Here is a 19,710-nt window from a genome sequence, read left to right as displayed (position 1 = left end):
TTCATTCTTCTGGCAGTCCACGGTATATTCAATATTCTTTACCAACACCATAATTCAAGTTATCCATTCCTCCTTAGTCTTCCTTATTCACTGCCCAGTTTTCACATGCATATGGGGTGACTGAAAATACCATGGCTTGAGTCAGGCACACCTTAGTCCTCAAGGTGACATCTTTGCTTTTTAACACTTTTAAAGAGGTCTTTTGTGGCATATTTGCCCAATGCAATGTGTCGTTTGATTTCCCGACTGCTGCTTCCATGGGCACTGATTGTGGATCCGAGTAAAATGAAATCCTTGACAATTTCAGTATTTTATCTGTTTATCATGATGTTGCTTATCAGTCCAGTTGTGAGGATTTTTGGTTAAGACAGACTGGTGATAATGATCAATATTCATGTCTGATAACACTGAAAAAGTTTTAAACTTTCATTTTCATTTCAAGAAAAGCTTTTGAAAAGTATGCTTGATTCCTATTTAATGCTCAGAAAGAGTTACAGGTTTCCCTTGCTATCCAAAAGTGGAGTGTTCCTATAAAACCTTTCATAAGCTGAAATGGCAAAAAGCGAAGAAGCAATTACCATTAATTGCTTAATTAATATGTGAAAATTTTTTTTAGCATTCCCAGACCCAAAAAATAACCTACCAAATCATACCAAATAACACACAAAACCCTTACAAGCTCTCTTAGGCTTTTCTGATCCCTTAGGACATATCTTTCTAATGGATGCACAAACTACACCGAGATAAAGCACAGATGCTTACAGACACAGTTCAAAACTATGGTGGCTGGATGCTGAGAGTAGTTCCCAGGGAAGGAGCTTGGCGACGCCATTCTCACTGCTTGGTGTGTGCTGCCTCTTTAACGGCTGCTGTAAAACAAACACTCAATGCTGTTCTGCTTTTCGCCGTTTCTCATAAAAGCGAAAATCCTCTTCGGATTTCTTTCAGTTGGCGAAAACGTACCAATGTGGGTGTTTTGTAAAAGCAAACTGGCATAAAGCGAACTTTCAAAAAGCAGGGGACACCTGTTTCATAAAAAAAACCTCTTTTCCTCATCTGTGATGAAAGAAATGCAAATTTTCTTATGTAACAAAGTATTAGCTCTTGTTATTTAAAGGGTCCCTGATGTCATAGTATAATGGCCTCATTTAGGACTAAGATGTTGTCTGTAAACACATAGAAAAGAAAGTCTATTGTTAAACATTTTCCATGGATTTGAACCTCATCTCCTACTGCTCTCATTCATTTCATTCCAGCTACACTAGCCTTCTTACTATTTCTCCAACACACCAAAAAACTCAACCCAACCCTAGGGTCTTGAGAGCTCTTCCACAGACATTTGCATGGCTTGTTCATTCAAGGAGGTCCCCTACCTAAAACAGCACTCCCCAATCCTAAGGTTACTCTCTGCCCCTTTACCTGTCACATTGTTCTTCCTAGCATTGATCATTGCTTGCAACTATGTTTACTAGAATGGAAGCTCCATGACAGGCACTGTTCACAAAATATCCTCAGTAAGAGAACACAGTCTGTTATATACAGCATACAATAAATATTTCCTGAATCAGTGAATGAACACAAAAAGTGGGATGCTTCAGAGATTATGGTGATGACGACTCTACTTTTAGGAAAAACTGTTCCTATCATCCGGTTATTACAATGTAGGGGGAAAGGTCTGCAGTTGCTTATATGCAAGACAATTTTTTATACCTTCCATTCATTACAAGTTATATAATAAAACTATAAAAATTGAAATTTCTAAGGTACTCTTAGGATCTTAATAATCAAAAGGGTTTTCAACAAGAGTTGAAACAAAAGAGATTAACCATTATTCAATTAAACTGACCATCCATTTTAATTAAATGCAGGGTAACTATAAGGCTGTGCTTTTGCATTTTTCTGAAAATCATGCTAAGCACGCAAGGCTTAAATATATGCAACATCCATTTTGTAAAAAAATATTAAAAAAATTTTTCAATTGAGAGAACAGTTATTGTCTTTCAAATTAGCACAATGAAAATTTAATTCTAGGGAGAAATTTTTAATTCTGGGGTTATTCCAGTTAACACTAGGTTGTGGCCAAAAATACATATATTCGTACATACAAAGATAAATTTAAATGAGAACCAAGCCAAATCGAAACTACCTATTTATTTACATCTTTTATAACCTATGCTCATAGTTGTAACGTGAAAGTGATCCCAAAATTATTAGTACTTAGCTATGTAAACTTATTTGCTTACATCTTAACGTAAGCGAAATAACAGGTGGTCTGTAAATGGCAGGTTAAGTTCTATTTATAAAAGTTCACTTTGAAAGTGAACTTCTCAAGGGTTGTACAGTACACATTTTAACTTCTTATAAGGCAGAGTATTTTAAATACGATTTTAATTATCTTCCACTTCCTCCAAAACAGATGAGGAGAAAGGAGTTTTGCCCATCTTAAAGCAAACTGGAATTATTTTTTTCCATAAATGATTATCTTTTAATGAATACTATAAAAATGTCTCTTTAGCTTTTTTTTCTTAATATAAGAGACACTAAGCTTAGGAAATACGGAGCCCTGGTGATGCAGTGGTTAAGTGCTCTGCTGCTAACCAAAAGGATGGTGGTTTGAACCCACCAGCTGCTCCACAGGAGAAAGATGTGTCAGTCTATTCCTGTTAAAGAGTACAGCCTTGAAAACCCTATGGGGCAGCTCTACCATCCCACAGGGTTGCTATGAGTCAGAATCGACTTGATAGCAATGGGTTTGGTTTCGGTTTAAGCTTAGGGAATACTTTTTATCAGCTTAATCATTACAAAAAATGAGGTTTGTTGCCACCAACATTAGCAGGACAAATTTATTTATAACAAATGGTTTAAATGTATAGATAAAAACGCCTATTGATACTGTCAGGGCTTCTTGCAATTTGACAGATCAAATCTTATTTTCATTCTTAAACCCCATGAAGAAGTGATATCGCTGACTTGCATTCACTAGTGAGCAAATTGATTAATCCTTCTCTATAGAAATCTCAACTCTTGATTATACCTATCAGACGTTAAGCAGCATTATTCTAGAGTGACAACACTTGACAAATTCCCCGACCATTTTTCTCAGCCTTTGTGGCCCTGCTAGCTTATATTAACCCTGATGAAAAATTAATTTTCCTTATCTTCTTCTAAACCCCCAAATCCAAATCCGCCAAACTGGCAACTCTTTCTGTAAAGGTATTATGAAAACCTCTAAAAGATTAATTGCATGTCTTCAGGTGACATTAAATTAATTTCTGTACTCATGACAGACATTTGATACTTCTTACTGAGAGGACAGATAACATTGTCAGGATACACAGAAGGACAGTGGTGTAGTGTCCCAGGGCAGCCTCTTACGAATTCTCCTTTCGATAAGGCCGTACTTCACTGTCACTGGCAATGTACTGATCTTACAGCCCACAGGCTCACTAAACAGGTTTCTATTAACTACAACAATGCTGGGTCTATCCTGGTAATCTTTATAAAGCTAATTCAAAATCTGGACAATAAATGATATGCATGCTATATGAAGTTTCTAAATATAAATACATTTAAGGCTCCTCTATTGTTTCTTTGGAGACTACTGTATTAAAGGAGAAAAGATAAAAGAAAATCAACAGGTTAATATGCTTTTTCCAGGTTCCTAGGTCAATTCCTTATTTAAATTGCTACAGTATCATGAGGTGAGAACATTACATATTTGCAATGTTAATTTATTCTCTGCAATAAATTACTCTTCCATAACTGCAAGCATGAAAAACACATAAACAACTTAAATCCAAAATGTTTCGTATATAATTCTGGTAATGGGTCTGTACAAACAGGATTAAAACAAAATCCACAAGGTTAAAGAGACCAGAGCAGACCGACCTCATAACTGCCTGTTTCTTGGGTTGTAAGAAATAAAAGGATTCTATTCACATATAGGCTTTTGATTTTATACTGTGGTGATAACAAGGTAGTTATTCATCTGGTCTCTCTCAGCAATCTACCTTTCTGAGATTAGTTAGGTTTGGGGAAATCTTTAAAAAGCAAAATTAAATGGTCTTTGGAGGAAGAAACCAAAGACCTTGGCCTCTAACGGGATCTGATAACCCCAGGTTCTCCCATTTCTGTAGCACGAATCTGCCAGTCTAAACAGGAAAGGGTCACTAAAAGCGACACTGCTAGAGCCTTGGGACTTGACGGGCCCCTCTCAGCTCCAGCTTATAAAACAGCTGCGGTGAAGTCTGATTCTTCCAGCGAGAGCCGTTCGTGGGAGGACTGAAGCTCCTGGCTCTGGTTAAGCCCAGCCCTGTGATAAGCAGCTCAGTAGCACCGACTCTGTAGCACCGGGGCAGCCTCTGGAGAGCAGGCAGTGAGGCTCCTATTCCTGGAGGCTGCTGAAACTTAGGAAAGTTACCTGAGACACTGGAGAAAGCAGACTCCCTTTCTGCTAGGGAGAGTGGATAGCAAATCCTGATTCTTAATTACAGGAGAATTATATCTGATTTAACTGCTTATTCGCTCTTCAACCTCCTAAGTCTAAAGTGATCACATTATTAGTGAGTACAGAAATTCTTATTCATTAAAACTGATTTCTACTCCTTAATAATCATCTATCTTGCCCAAATTTAGAGGTCACACTTAACACTGCTTAAAAAGTAATTTCTTCGAAAGTTATCAATTCTGACCACTAAAGCTCTTTAAAAAATATTTATGTTCGCTTCTCCTTTAGAAGGAAGATTCTAGAGTATAAATTTTATTTAATAAGTGATTAATCAAGATTATCCACACCCCATTTTTCTTCCTCTCTTCTGCTATTTGCCTTTTGGCCATTTTACTGCTCATTAGCACCTTTAACAGGGAAAGGAACAGGAAACAAATGAGGTCAAACCTCAATTAGCTAACTCAGCTACCAGCAAGGGGCTGACAGGAGAGACAGGAGAAAACAAGGTGAAACTGTGGGCTCTCACCTCTCCATCAGGTACCTACCAATGGACAATCCTGTGCCTCTCCTGCTCCTTTTCCAAAACCATGTACCTCAACAGTGGGCATCTCTTGCCTCCCACCCACTTCTATGTCAAAAGCAATTTTTGTTACACTCAATTGCACTTACTATCTGATCTTTCTAGAACATCTTTTCTCTATTAGAAGTAGATCTACAGTGCTGTTCTTTACATTGTTCTCTTCTATAGAAGAATCAGATTCTGAAATGTTATTTTTGAATCACTTCCACTTAAGATCTACCTGGCCAAGATCTGTCCCACCTCTCCTATTTCTCTGCTCACAAGCACTGCCAAAGACCATGGTACAAAGCTAACTTCTGCCAAAAACCAATGAGTCAATAACAGTTACATCCGCATGCCTAGTAACTAGGAAACTTAGCTTGGGTTCACTTGAATAACATCTCCAAAGGTTATATAGCTGTCTCTGCCTGTGACTCCCCATCAACAAGTTACCACCACAGATTTATGGTATGAATATTTCCATTTACATAATTCAAAAAGTAGCAAAATAGGAGGTACACTGAATTTGTAAAGTGAACAAAAAAGGAGTATGGGGAGGATACAGTGAGTTTTTACATGAAAAGACTAGAAGAATGATAAAAAATTCTTGTTTTATAATAACAATATAAGTAAACATATCTTAATATAAGTAAACAATCTAAGTACTACTTTGTTAGTTATTTTTGCTTTCTTCCAAATTTTGCTTACTGGCATCATCTAAATGTCTACACTAAACAATCATTACTTTTATGATCAGAAGCACTTGGGGGAAAATACATTCAGGCCTATTATGCTAATGCCTCCCTTGCTACTTCAATTTTAAAAAAACAAAAAACAAACTATAAACCATGTCCATATTTTAAAAAGAAGAGTTATTTATTTTCCCAAATATTTCTTAAATACTTGTAATGTACTTCAAATTGCCCTAAATCCTGGGGACAAAAACTAAGTATAAGACCAAGCCTACCCTTGAGGAACGGGAAGTAGCCAGCAGGTGCTGCTGTTAGCTGCTGTGGAGGCAAGTCCGACTCATGGCGCCTCCACATGTAGAGCTCTGCAAACAAGTGGCTGCCCTAGGGCTCAGTGTGGGCGAGAAAGCTCATGGTGCCGGCACAATACAAAGGAAGAGTGATGAATTTTGTGTATGGAAGCAGTCAGGGGAGCTGGATTTTAAATACTGAGTAAAATTCACAAGTGAGACAGAGGCATGAAGCAGCATGGCACAGCAGGCGAACAGGAGGGAGTGAAGGTCACAAATTATAACCTTGCATTTCATGCTTAAGAATTTAGACTATTCCTTAGACCAGTATTTCCCAAAGGGTGACAGGTAACTTTAGAAGTATAAGGATGTACTTTTTTGTCTCTAAATTAAACTTTCAAGAGTTGTTACCCTGAAGGATATATATCTCATAAATGCTAGTACCAACTGTATGACCATTACCCTTTGAATAAATGAGGAAGTTATAGAGTGTCTGCTAGTTAAAGTTAATAAACCTGTTGAAATGCACAACATTGGCCCAAATGTGCCAAGTATACCTTTTGAGAAGATTCCACATGCCACACACTCCCTTCCCTGTTAGCAGTTTTCCACCTCAGCCACTGCCACAAGAACCTGTCTTGGCTAGCCCTGCTCCAAAGAAGATGAGAAACCCATTTTTGCTATCTAAATAGTGATGTTTAATTCCCTTGGAATTATTACACAATCACTGTAATTCAAAATACGAAGCTAATATAGCAAAAAGTATTTTTGATTCCTGAAAATTACCTATTTCAAGAAATATACAAAATTCAACCAATTCAAGCAGCCTCTTTATAAGTCATTTTTCTTTCTTGGAAATTCACAGTGAAAGGACTGGACATGTGCTGAGAGGACCTAAAAATAATGACACCCAACTAGCAAAGAGCAACCCTGGCACCTGGATGGCCACTGAACGAAACTGGAGTGTCGTGGAGAAAAGACTGAGTCCAGCGCCGAGGCAAGGAAATTACGAGGTGAGCCCGTACATCTTCTTGCACCAGAAAGTAAGGAAGTGTTCAAAGAGTGATGAAGACAAATTGAAAGGACACAGAAGCCAGGGCTGAAGGTGCTCCCACTGGCTAATCTATATTAGGGGCGATTCTAAAATCAAAATAAATAATGATAGTAATAGTTTGCTGAATAAAATAAGAATTCCTAAGCACTTACTTATATTAAAAAAAATAAGCGAGGGTGAAAAGAAAGCCATTACAGTAGTAGCGTGCCAACTAATACACACAAAAGTAATGTTAACATTATAAAAACATCAGCGCTTGCTAAAAATAGTTAAAATTTCATGAGAAATAGGATGTTAACATAATCTCAAAGTATCCACCCATAAATTACTTATTACAAAGGGTAAAACTAACTTTACAGTGGACAGACTTGGCACACACCATCTTACTCAAGCAATCAAAGTAACCTCATCAATACTGGGACAAACTGACATCACATGCCTCAAGACATGCTGCAACGTGAAAGACACACCATCCCTTCCATGGTATTCCTGCCAAAAATGTCAACACAACACTAATCATCAGGAAACATAAGACAAACCCAAATTAAAGGACATTCTATAAAATAAGTGGTCTCTACTGTCTAAAAAGGTCAATGTCAAGAAACACAAGGAAAAGCTGGGGAAATGTTCCAGATTAAAGGATACTAAAGAGATATGACAATATAATACACAATCCTGGACTGGATCCTAGATTGGGGGAAAAAACGGCTATAAAAGACATAATCAGGACAAACGATAAAATCTGAATATGTACTATGATAATAGTATCATAGCAAAGTTAAATTTCCTGTTATTTGATCATTCTACTGTGGTTCCGCAAGCATCTTTGTTCTGAGATAATGCACATGGTCTCTCCAACCTACTCTCAAATGGTTTGGGAAAGTGTGTGTGTGTGTGTGTGTGTGTAAAAAGACAAAAGGAGAATGATAAAGCAAATGTGGCAAAATATAAACAATTGGTGAATCTGGTAAACGGTATACATGAGTTCCTTGTAGAATTCTTGCAACTTCTCTTAAATGGAAATTGTATCAAAATAAAACATTCCCCACCTCCCTCCCCTTCCCCCCGACCCGGCCCCACAAAAGGATCCAAACCAAATCAACTGCCTTCGAGCTGATTCCGATTCATAGCGACCCCACAGGACTGAGTAGAACTGCACCATAGGATTTCCAGGGCTGTAAATTTTTATGGAAGCAGACTGCCACATCTTTCCCGGCGGAGTGGCTGGTGGGTTCAAACTGCTAACCTTTCAGTTAGAAGCCAAGCACTTTAAGCACTGTGCCACTAGGGCTCCCACAAAAGGATCAGACATGTACATATCACCTCTTCTACCACCTCTCTAAAAAAATCTGGGAATAACCATTGAGTAGGTAGGAAGGGATGCATTATCTGTAGATGTGTAGCTTGAGCTGCTTTTCTAAAATCTACAAATGTGGTCTAACTTCAAAAAGCAAGATCGCACAAATAAATTGGGACCCTATGCATGCAGCATTCTGACAGCCTTTTAAAAATAAAATATAAGAGTATCAAAATTGGACAGCTGGCTTTCCTGCTGGGACATTCTGTATTTCTCCCGTTTCTCTATGTGGCCAGCAGAACAGCTACTGTTTACTTAATTTGCTGCCAAATTCTTAAAAATTTCATTACCTTGATTAGAATAAAATATCTGAATTCAGTATTTGCTTTCAATTTCTTAAAGAACTCCATTATAAGCCACTCTAAATAAACTATTTCTTGCTTAAACTAAAAGGGAAGGGTAGTAGTATTTCTTGAGCAACTACCATGTGCTCAGGCCCTGTGTTAAACACTTTACATAGGTTACAACATCTAATCCTTACAACAATGCTGTGAGATCTTATCCCCCTTCTCCTGATGAAGGAGCAGAGATTCACTCAGGCCAAATAACCAAGGTTACAAAGATACAAAATGGAAACCAAGGTGCAAATACTTCAAAGATTACACCATGTCCCCTAAATTTGGTAGACAGAAGTTGAAGACTCAAGGCTGTAAAGGAATTTCCATGATACATGCTTGTTTTACTTTCTTTTTTTGTTTGTATTTAATTATCAAGAATAGCTGGAAGGAACTACAGTAAGTTTATACTAAGTAAGCATTTTATGTTTATATTGGCTCTGTTATTACTTATTTTATTGGTTATATATGAACAAAATTATGATTTCAAAAGGTTGCTTTTTTAGTTTCCTAAAATTAAATACTTAAAACAGCTTCCTGGAAAATGAGCAAATGGAGACTATTTCTATATTTTAAGTAATAAAAAGAGAATAATTCCATCAAATACAATTCTTTACACAGACTATTTGTATAAATAATATTCAGGGAGGCTCATGAAATTTTAGAAGCAATACTTTGCTAGTATTTAGCTATATATTATAAGCACCATTAATTTGTTCCTTTTGTAGGCTCACCTAACAAGTTTAGATAATAAAAGGACAGAAAAAATTAAAATTCACATATATGGAGTGACTGCCCTCATAACAAGGGGTCTCTTCAAATTTTATGCCCCTCTAGTGTTCCCCCCCAAAATGCTTTAAATATAAAACTTGACTCAAATTGATTTACACAGAAATATTCAAGGATCCATTTACAGCGCACAGCAAGTTACAGCTATACTTAACCAGTTTAAACAATGACTCATCTCCCTTGGCTAGTGGCCATCTGGTTACTCTAATGTTACCAGTCACTCCACACAGGTTCCAGAGTTGATACTCTTGACCAATCGTGAAGCTTTTTCTTACCTCTCAATCCTTCTCAACACACTGCTCCAGTCAGTTACTACTGATCAATTGAGGTTGGCAAGCAAAATAAGATCTGCCTGTCATCTTTATTCTAGAAGCACTTACTAAAAATTTTCTGAATCAACACTGAATAGTGTACATTTATAAGAAACAGTAGAACCTAATCCCTAATCACGAAATAAGTAACACTATAGAAAAATGGAACAGTAAAAATAACAAACTAGATAAACAATGGTAACGAGAATAGGATTCAGAATTAAATCTTGATTAGAAACCTACCTCCACTACTTACTAGCTGAGTAACTTGGGTTCCTAATGCAATCCCTGAGACTCAACTTACTCACATGTAATACAGGAACAAGAATATCACCTCATAACAGATGTTGTAAAGATTACATAAGGAAGTCTATAAAACAATTAGTACATGCTAAACACTTGATAAATGGTAGCTATCACTATTATTCATCATAAAATCACAGAATTTCTAGAAGGGGCCTTAGGAGCATCCTAAAAAGGAAATGGACATTTATAAAGTGCCTTCTAGGTGCTAGCAGCTTTCATTTATTTACTCCTCACAACAATCTTACTAACCCTATTTATAGATTGGAAATTCAGGTTCAAACAAATGAAATACTTTGTTCTGGACCCCAAAGATGAAAAGTAGTAGATTATCATTCAAACATGGGTCTGTCTTTCTGAATCCAAAGCCATGTTGCTTTCACTATATCACACTGTTGTGTACAAATGTAATTAGAAAAGGAGAGATTAGTTCTCTATATTCCACAAAAAGAAATTTTGGAATGGTTAACAAAAAATATGGTGCCAACAATAAGCCTTTGAAAAAAGTGAAGAATCACTTTCCAAACCTTAAACCCAGATAATAACCCTAGCCATATGACCATGTAAGAAATGATACCAAGAAATCATTTTTATAAAGTCTTTTTGAAAATGCTTCTTATGTCCATAATGCATTAGCTATGTAACAAAGAGGAACGATATATAAGAACTAGAAATCCTCTTAGAATTGAGTATGGTGAATTAAAATCACCTTAAAGATAAAATAATTAATGGAAGAGAAGACAGAAAACTCAGTTGTCTTAAGACTGAGGATCTCTCTCCTCTCCACTCCTTCCTCCCCAAAAAAACCATTTAATAAAATCCAAACATAAGTTGTTTTTGGTAATTAACTAAAACCAAAAAAACCCGTTGCTGTCGAGTCGATTGCGACTCACAGTGACCCTACAGGACAGAGTAGAACTGCCCACAGGGTTTCCAAGGAGCAGCTGGTGGACCTGAACTGCTGATCTTTTGGTTAGTAGCCAAGTTCTTAACCACTGTACCACCAGGGCTCCATAATTAACTAAATACAGACAATAAAAAAAGAGAACTCTGTTATGATTTAAAATTGCCTCACAGGTATCTGAGACTCTGACTCACAGCAACCCCATGTGTGCCAGTTTTCAGTGGTTTCAATGGCTGATTTTTCAGAAGATCTCCAGGTCTTTCTTCGGAGGTGCCTCTCAGTTAACAGCTGAGCATGTTAACTGTATGCACCACCAAGGGACTCTCTCATAGGTATCCTACACCTAAAGAAACCTAATTAAGTTGTAAGATATTTCCAACTTGGATGTCAGAAATAAGAATGCCAAGAAAATTCTACTTTCATAAATATAACCGAACAATCTCATCAATACCATTTTTACCTGTGATCATTCACCAGAGTATACTTTCTTGAATGGTACTATATCCTGAGATAGTCCCACATCCTATCTAGAGGTTGAACAATATAATGAGAAGACTACTGAATGCAAAGAATAATTTATTTAAATATATTAGATGCAAGTTTAGGTTAGAAAAGAAAGCAAAGGAAATAAAACGGACTCTCTCTAGAGTAAGTCTCTAGGAAACCCCACAAACACAACATAAAGAAAGACTAATTTTATACTAACAGGATGTCAAGAAACCAAGGGCTCATAGCAAAACACAAGGGGAACATGAACCACAATGAAATGCTTTTATTAAACAAGTAATTATGAAATTGAAATGTATAAATAATATTCTGTATAGGTACTATGTATGAGCTAATCCTCCCAAAACGCTAAGCCCCTGTCAGATCCTTACTGGGGTGCCTGGTTGAGCTCTAGGCTAAGCCCCTGTCAGACCCTATGGGCATGCCTGGTTGAGCTCTAGGTTAAGCCCGTCGGACCCTGACAGGGGTGCCTGGTTGGGCTCTAGGCTCACAGTTTACCAGTTTCACAGGCATGCCATATCCCTGAGCATTAATGCTACAGTCAACTGAGGTAGAGAATAAACCAGATGGAGATACCTCCGCAGCAGCCAGGGACAGAAATAAAAGTCAAAATAAATGTGAGAGCACCTAGCACTCAACGTAACTGTTTTCTTTTTGCATTGCCTGAAATAAGCAGTTTTGTAACCAGTCACAATTAAATGCATCCTCTTAAAAACAGTTACAACCCACAAGAAAAACCAAGGCCATAGGGAAATACCATTTGTTTTAGTTCAGAGAGATAGAAGAGATACTTATTATTTGATAATCAAAAGTTTCCAACATGTTATTGGTAGAATTGTTGGAATAAATCCTAAAATACAGAACATGTCGGTTAGCTCACCTAATACTTAATTTAAAAAGTGGGCTCAAAAGCTATTCAAAAGGACTGGTTTGGCAGATAATCTATTTTCATGCAAAATTCATTTTTCACCCTCTGTTTTAAAATTATATAACATGATTTTGGAATACAGGCTGATACAAAATATATTTTTTCCACTGGAGAAAAAGACATCAAAAATTCAGATAGATAAATTATTTTAAAGGAACGGCATTTCTTAGTTAAAAGCTACTCTTTGATGGTAGAAATCCTATCTTGCACTTCCTGACTCACCAATCTCAATAATAAAAAGCACTGGGTCATAGCTGCTCTAGTAAAATATCTATTCCCAACAGTGACCACATCTCCTCCTCTTACATTTATAACTCACATTTAAAAAGTCAGACAGTGATTAATAAAGTACGTTTAAAAGCAAAAAGGCCATATACACCGTAGAAACCAACGAAAGTTTCGGTTCTCACCTAAAGATAACAAATTCACATAATATTAAAATAATCTGATGTAGCATAGTTCATCTGCTTACTGACATTCTGAATCATAACAAACAGATGAGAGATAAAACAGATTTGGAGAAACAAAATTATGGGTTTTGTCGAATATTCTATATATGAAACTTGCCGTTTATATTAGTCTACCAAAATTTTCTTGAAACACACAAAAAATCACATTTTTGTCTATAAACACAGAAAGAAAAGCACAAATACTCAACAAATTAACTAATCAAATTAGCTATCCGTAGTCCAGTCCAGCAAAGGCTGTGGTGCCATACTGGAGCGCCTCTGAGCTCCTGATGCTTTCGTTGGATGAATTTTTTTTCTTGGGGGGAGGGGGGGATTTTTAATTGTATTATTTTTTAAGTAATTATTACTGGCTGGTTTACTGTAAAAGCTTCTGTCTTACTGCTATTCTCCTCTCTTCCACAATACAAACCGCACACAATAGGTAGCACCGTTATAGAATACAACAATTACATAAACCATAGCACATGCTGTAGAATTCACTGTAATTTAACAATAAATGAGAGTTATTTACTATACAGGCAGTCCCTGGGCTACGAACGAGATCCATTCTGAAGTCTATTTTTAAGTCGAATTTGCAGGTAAGTCGGAACAGGTACATACGGTTCTTATTTAGCGCCAGGCAAGTGTCTTACTATGTAGTATATATTTTACCTTTCAATGCATATAAAACACTTAAGAAACACTTCTAAGCCGCGCAATGTTTTCCCGGCTGTCACAAAGTAGTGTGTGCGCTTGTTATTACGAACCATTGTATGTATTTAGCTCAAATTTTTAATATAATAGGCTTTATGGCAGTCCATTTTTAAGTACGAGTTATCCGTAACTCTGGACGTTCATAACCCAGAGACTGCCTGTAACTAAATAAGCCTGAATGGCAAGGAAGCAAGTATTTTACAGATCACTTCTTTACCAGAGAATCTTCCATAACAGGAATCTATCTGCAGTAACATTTTTATTTTGGAGTACTGAACTTATCCAAACTACAGCGGAAAACTTAACTCCTGTGCCTTATAGAAAACAATCTAAAACCAGAACCATTCACATGTAAAGAAAGAAATAAACGGCATGTTTCATTTTTTGAAAGCCTGTGGTAAGGTCATATATGATTTCAATTTAGAATTCTGTTAACCTTTTTCTTCCCCGGGGGAAGTGGCTGGCTTGGAAACCAGAAGACACGTGACAGTCTCTGGAACAAGGCTGCTTAAAACTAGGCACGCAAGCAACCACCACCACCACCCAAGACACACACAGGTGGCTCACTAAATCTAAAGCTACATACAACAAATTCTTTCTTTTGTGGTGAAGGAAATTTTATTTTTAAAACAAACTTGATAATTGTATCGCACATTATCTACAAAATGAAGCTAAAACTGAGGAAAGGCTAATTTAGAGACTGTCATACTGGTCTTTCATTAAGACTCAAAAGACAGAACTGAAAAAATGTGTGTCCCAGCTGGAAAGAGTGTTTAAATGACATTTCTTCTACCAACTTCAAGGAGGTAGATGATTGTTACATACTGTAACAAAGGCAAGTTTTATTTCTCTTTCTTCCATAACATACTCTAGGAATTAAGGTATTCTAAGTGAAACGAGCACAGGAAGAGGCACTCATAAGGCATGTAAACTTACCCCGCCTGACAACTTAATCACCCTGACTTTGGAGCTGACGTGCGGCCCGTCTCCACTACCACTGTTTGCCCGCTGCATGACCGTCCTTTTCACTCCAGGTCTCACTTCCTGGGGCCGGCCTGGGACGGAGGCCACTCTGGCAGTCTGCGGTGAAGATGGCATTTCCTCCATGTCAGCAGGTTTTACCTGTAGTACTTTGAGAGACGGCTGAGTTTGACTTTGAGGTACTGTTCTGGCCTGTCTCAAATGTTTCAGTGGTTTCAGTTGCTGTCCTTGATACTGCATATTAGCACCAGATGGTACAAAACTTGATGTTTTGGGCTGAACGCTTGAAACAGTGACATCTTGGTTTTTAACAAGAAGTCTGTTTTTCACATTTTGTCTGACCTGTGCACCTGGAAAGGGTAGCAATGGGTTACCATTGGTGGGTGAAGGTGAAGACGTCCGTTCTTCTTGCTCTGCTGGGAGCTGGGGGGTATACAGCTGCTGCTGCTGCTGCGCCAGTCTTTCAAGTAACTCCTTCTTTCGAGCACCAGCCTGCTGTTGCCGTCGTAACTCCTTTTGTTTCAGGATTTCTTCTCTTAGGCGTTTCTGTTCTTCTATCTTTAAACGATATAACCTTGTTTCCTCATCTTCATCAGGAAACTAAAACAGACAACATACGCTGCTTACTTTGGAGCACAAGGCAAGGTGACCATTCTGCTCTATTTCAAGAAACTAAGAAAGTGTACTTCACAAAGACACTCAATTCAGTATCTGAGAGAAGCCATTCAAAATTTGCTTAAAGACTTTAACTCTTTCCTCTGGGGAGGGAAAAAAATTACACAGCTAAAGCTAATTCAGAAAATCTTATCAGAATATTAAAAAACAAAATAATGTAAATTTCTACTCATTTACAAGTTTGAAACCAATTAAACTATTCATTTAAGATATCAAAATATGTTTCAAATGGAAATGGCAACAAAACTGAGGCACCCACTGTCTCACAGGTTTTATCTTGCTCTTTTCTGACAAACTAACAAAAGGCAGGGCGGTAAATGACCTGAAAGGCCCTGATTAGAACTATTGATTTTTCTTACAGAATTTTCAACCTGATCTCAAACTCATTTGTCACAGAATAATTGGTTATAATGAACAGCACAAGTCAATCTCTCCGACCTTGAACTCCCACACTCTCCTCAGAATCAAAATGTTGCCAATTGCAGTATTAGAATATTAATGGCTATATATAAGGAATCTTTAATATTCCAGCCCCACACCATTCTGAAAGCCTATCAAATAATCTGAAAAGGTCCAATAAATTTCTTATAAAAAGTTAAGTACTTAACAAAAAATAGTAATAATTTTCTTTAAAATATTCTTATGTATCAACACCCACAGATCCTTCAAAAGAATATAACAGTATTTAATCTACCTAGAATTCAGCTAGCTATTTAATAATCTTATCTATCCTGAATAAACTATAGGAATTTAGGATTACAGTGCAGCTGAAGAGTCAGTTGATGTTCTTGGAGTCCATGCACTTACAGAAGGGAGCAGGGACCCTCAACCAGGGCTTACTTGTTATCATTCTGTGAGCAATTCCTACCAATGTGGTTATCTAATTTCAAGTCTAGGACAGATCTGAAACAGCAAATTTGAAGGTGAGTGAAAAGCTATTCTATAGGTAGGCACACCGAGCAAAAAGTGGCATCGGGGGGAAAAGGCTGAAAATCAGTAAGAAGTGACTGTAACAGCTCAAAAAGCTAAGAAACCAGGGCCATCTGGGAGCAAACAGCTGTAAACATATTAGCGGGCCCTAAGGATGCACTGTTTAAAAATTCAGGAATAAATAATATTCATTAGAGTTTTTCCCAAGCCATCAAGAAAAAGTTAAAATATGTTCAGGAATCTAGACAGAAATACTTTAGAAAGGTTTCCATCTAAATAGATTTATCCTTTATTATATCATTACCAACTGCATGAGTGTAAGAATATAAACCACATTTATTTAAGCAAAATAAACAGAAAACTTTTCTTTTAAAAAGGTAAAAATAAAAAAATTCAATTCCCAGTCCTATTCTATGTGCACAGAAAAGTAAAAGCAAACAAATTAAGACATTGATTTACTTCTAATCATTCATGTTTTCAGACTGAAATGGATTCCCACACCACAGCTGCCTGCAAGCTCCATTTCACCCCTCCATCTGCTTGGCTCTAAAGAAGAGTTCTTCAGAAGCCTACCTAAATCGACTATTATGAAAGGACAAATCGCCGAAAGTGACTAGCGGTATGCCTAAAAGGTCACTTCTGTCATATTATTTTGGCCACTGTTATTATAAAAGTAATGTGTATGACTTAATTTTTCTGAACCAAATCGGTTTACACATACAAAGTAAGGAGCTAGCTATACAAAAGTATTGTAAAATTTTAGCAAAGAATTCTTTTTAAAAACTAACTGCTGCCATCCAGTTTGTAAATCTAGATTATTTTTTCAGATATTGATTTGGAAATAAAAAAGTCACCCTTCTTCTAACAAGATCTTATTAAATTGTTAACTCAATATTTTGACTTTGTATTTGTATCTCTGATTTAATAACATACCATTACAACTGTTATAATACTTTATTAGGAAAAAATATGACCAAACAGTAATAATAATAACTGACTGCTAAAAGTATTGGCTGGTTTTTATAAAATTAAGAAAACATAACTTTCCTAAATTCCATTCCAAGGAAACCTTCCGTACCATTATTACTTTATTATATTAATGTACGTTAACATATTATCCTAACTCGTTATGTTTTATGTAAATTTAATCAGTATATTAACAGCTCCCGTTTACTGATCTCTTGCCATGTCTCAGGCAAAAACACTGCCTTGTTTAATCCTCATTTAATAGACAAGGAATTTGAGGCTCATGAGAGGTGAAGTAACTTGCCCAGGGTCACACTGATAACAAGTGACAGTTCATTCCAAAGGCTGTGTTTTTAGGAGTTCCTGGGTGGGGCAAACAATTGACCTATACTAGACTACTTTGCCGTGTTAGAACCTAAGCTGTACAGATACTGCCCAATTTTTATACCTGTATTTCTAGGGAGGAGTCTGAAACTGAAATATCTATTAGACAGTCGCATTAGATAAATCCCATTCATTTCTTTTATAGGAGATCAATGGCCTCTAGGGGCTTATCCCAGTCATAGATTTTATTGATACTTAGCAAGAGTTAATTAAAAACATCATGACCAATATTATATTAACTAATATTAACCCCCTCCCGAAACAAAAAAAAATCAAGTGGCCAAAACTAAATCAAGGTGCAAATAAGACAACTGGAAACCATGTAAAATACTCACATGCATTTGTTGTTTATACTTACAACATGCTGTTCCTATTTAAAAGTTAGCAACAACATATATAATTTAAAGCAAACCAAAGCCCCCCAAAACATTATCTACAGACCAAAAGTAAAGGTAGTCCTATCTTTTAGTAGTTTATAGTGAAAAACAAAAAAGTCATAGAAAAGTAACTATATATATATATATCAGGGATCAGCAAACTGCAGCCCTCAGGCCAAATCCGGCCCACCGCCTTCTTCTGTAAATAAAGTTTTATTTTATAGCCATGCCCATTCACTTAAGAATTATCTATAACAGTTTTGTGCTAATAATTACTACAGAGACAGCCTGAACAACAAAGCCTAAAATGATTACTATCGGGCCCTTTACAGAAAAGTGTACTAACCTCCTGTATGTATGCATTCTAAATCATAAAATAATAACTGTACAAATATACAGATAAAATCTAATATTGTAAACCAGTGAGAATACAAGTATATCTTATGGACATGGTTATTAGGTTAAAAGAAGGACCCAATTCAAGATGTAGTTGAAAAAAAGTGTGGGAAGACTTTGTGAATAACTGTAGAGACTGAACTAAGTAAGAACTCCAAGTTAATCACAAGGCTTCTTGCTGGAGACGAAGTATTTCTTTTTTTATTAAAAAAGTCCTACCTCTGGTTCTGTTTTTGCTTCTTCTCTAGGTTGAACCACAGGGCTAACAGGCTTGACTTTCACTTCGGTCTTTCCCTGTGAGTTCCTGGAACCCACCACAGACCTCGTGGGCGGTGACGTGCTTATAATTGGTTTCACTTGAGCTGCAGGTGTGGAGGAGCAACGATTGTTACTCATCTCTATGACGTGCGATGGGGCTATTGGTAATTCACGCAAATTACTATTTCTTGGAGCAGTTGGCTGCATCTGCTGAATTGGCCGCTTGGTTACATTCTGTGAAGTAGTATTCTATCACAAGAAATAAGAAATTCTAATTAAAACTGGAAACTTGGGGAAGAAACCTAAAAAGGCACATTATTAAATAAAAACATTAAACTTCTCTTTGGGAAACAGCTGCTTTTCTCATTGGTAAATACTTTTTCCACATGCATAAATGTTCCCTGATCTATGTAGTATAGACCTTAATTTTAAGGACTCGGAATGGTAAAGGTATCACACTTGTCTACAAGTATGCTCCTTTTACAGGAATTACATCAGTGTGATTTTCGGCTGGTGTTTCCAAAGACTGAGTGCATTTACAGTAGAGAATGACATTTTTAACAGAATTAGTAAAGCCAACAAATGACTCTGGCTGCCAAAAGGAATCGAAGGGATTATTGGTATTAACACTTTTACTTAGGTACCTAAATTTAAGGTGGAACAAGAAAAAAAAAAGAAAAAAATCAAGCAGTAAGTCAACGTCCTAACAAAAAGTACTTCCTGGAGGAGAGTGACCCGAAAAGTTTTATTAGAGAGGAAGTTTTCAGTCATGATAATCCTAGGGATTCTTAAAAGAGAGACCCAACAGAAGAGTTTATAGATAAGTGAAATAGCCAAGAGGGAAGAATTCAGCTCCAAGATCACTCAGGTCAAACACTTAAGGGCACAAGCCTCCCGATATATTCTGCCATTATTTTAACAAGATGAAATCTAGGTTATAAAGCACCTTCTTCTCAGACCTAAAAACGCTTTCTTTCATCATTTTTGTCTTCATGCTACTTTAAGAAGAGGCAGGCATCAGAAAAACTGAGACACAGGCGGCGGCCGAGAGACGCGCCCGAGGCTGCAGGCGCGCAACCCGACGGGGCACAGGCGGCCGAGAGACGC

The 19,710-nt window shown here is 36.9% G+C and overlaps 1 protein-coding gene across 1 annotated transcript in view; it reads right to left on the bottom strand.

The window, feature by feature from the left end:
- The window catches only part of RBM33 (RNA binding motif protein 33), a 185,773-nt gene that overhangs the window by 33,297 nt on the left and 132,766 nt on the right, over window positions 1-19,710 (bottom strand). Inside the window, exons 13-14 of the mRNA XM_023727977.1 lie at window positions 18,565-18,852; window positions 14,573-15,217 (exon numbers count right to left, since the gene is read on the bottom strand). Of these exons, the coding sequence (XP_023583745.1) occupies window positions 14,573-15,217; window positions 18,565-18,852 (933 nt within the window). The remainder of the gene's footprint in view (window positions 1-14,572; window positions 15,218-18,564; window positions 18,853-19,710) is intronic.

The sequence above is a fragment of the Trichechus manatus genome, unplaced genomic scaffold, assembly GCF_000243295.1.
Source record: "Trichechus manatus latirostris isolate Lorelei unplaced genomic scaffold, TriManLat1.0 scaffold00020, whole genome shotgun sequence".
In the NCBI taxonomy this organism is placed as follows: Eukaryota; Metazoa; Chordata; class Mammalia; order Sirenia; family Trichechidae; genus Trichechus; species Trichechus manatus.
Note: the sequence above shows the minus strand (reverse complement) of the source record. Positions and strands in the feature narration are given on the sequence as shown.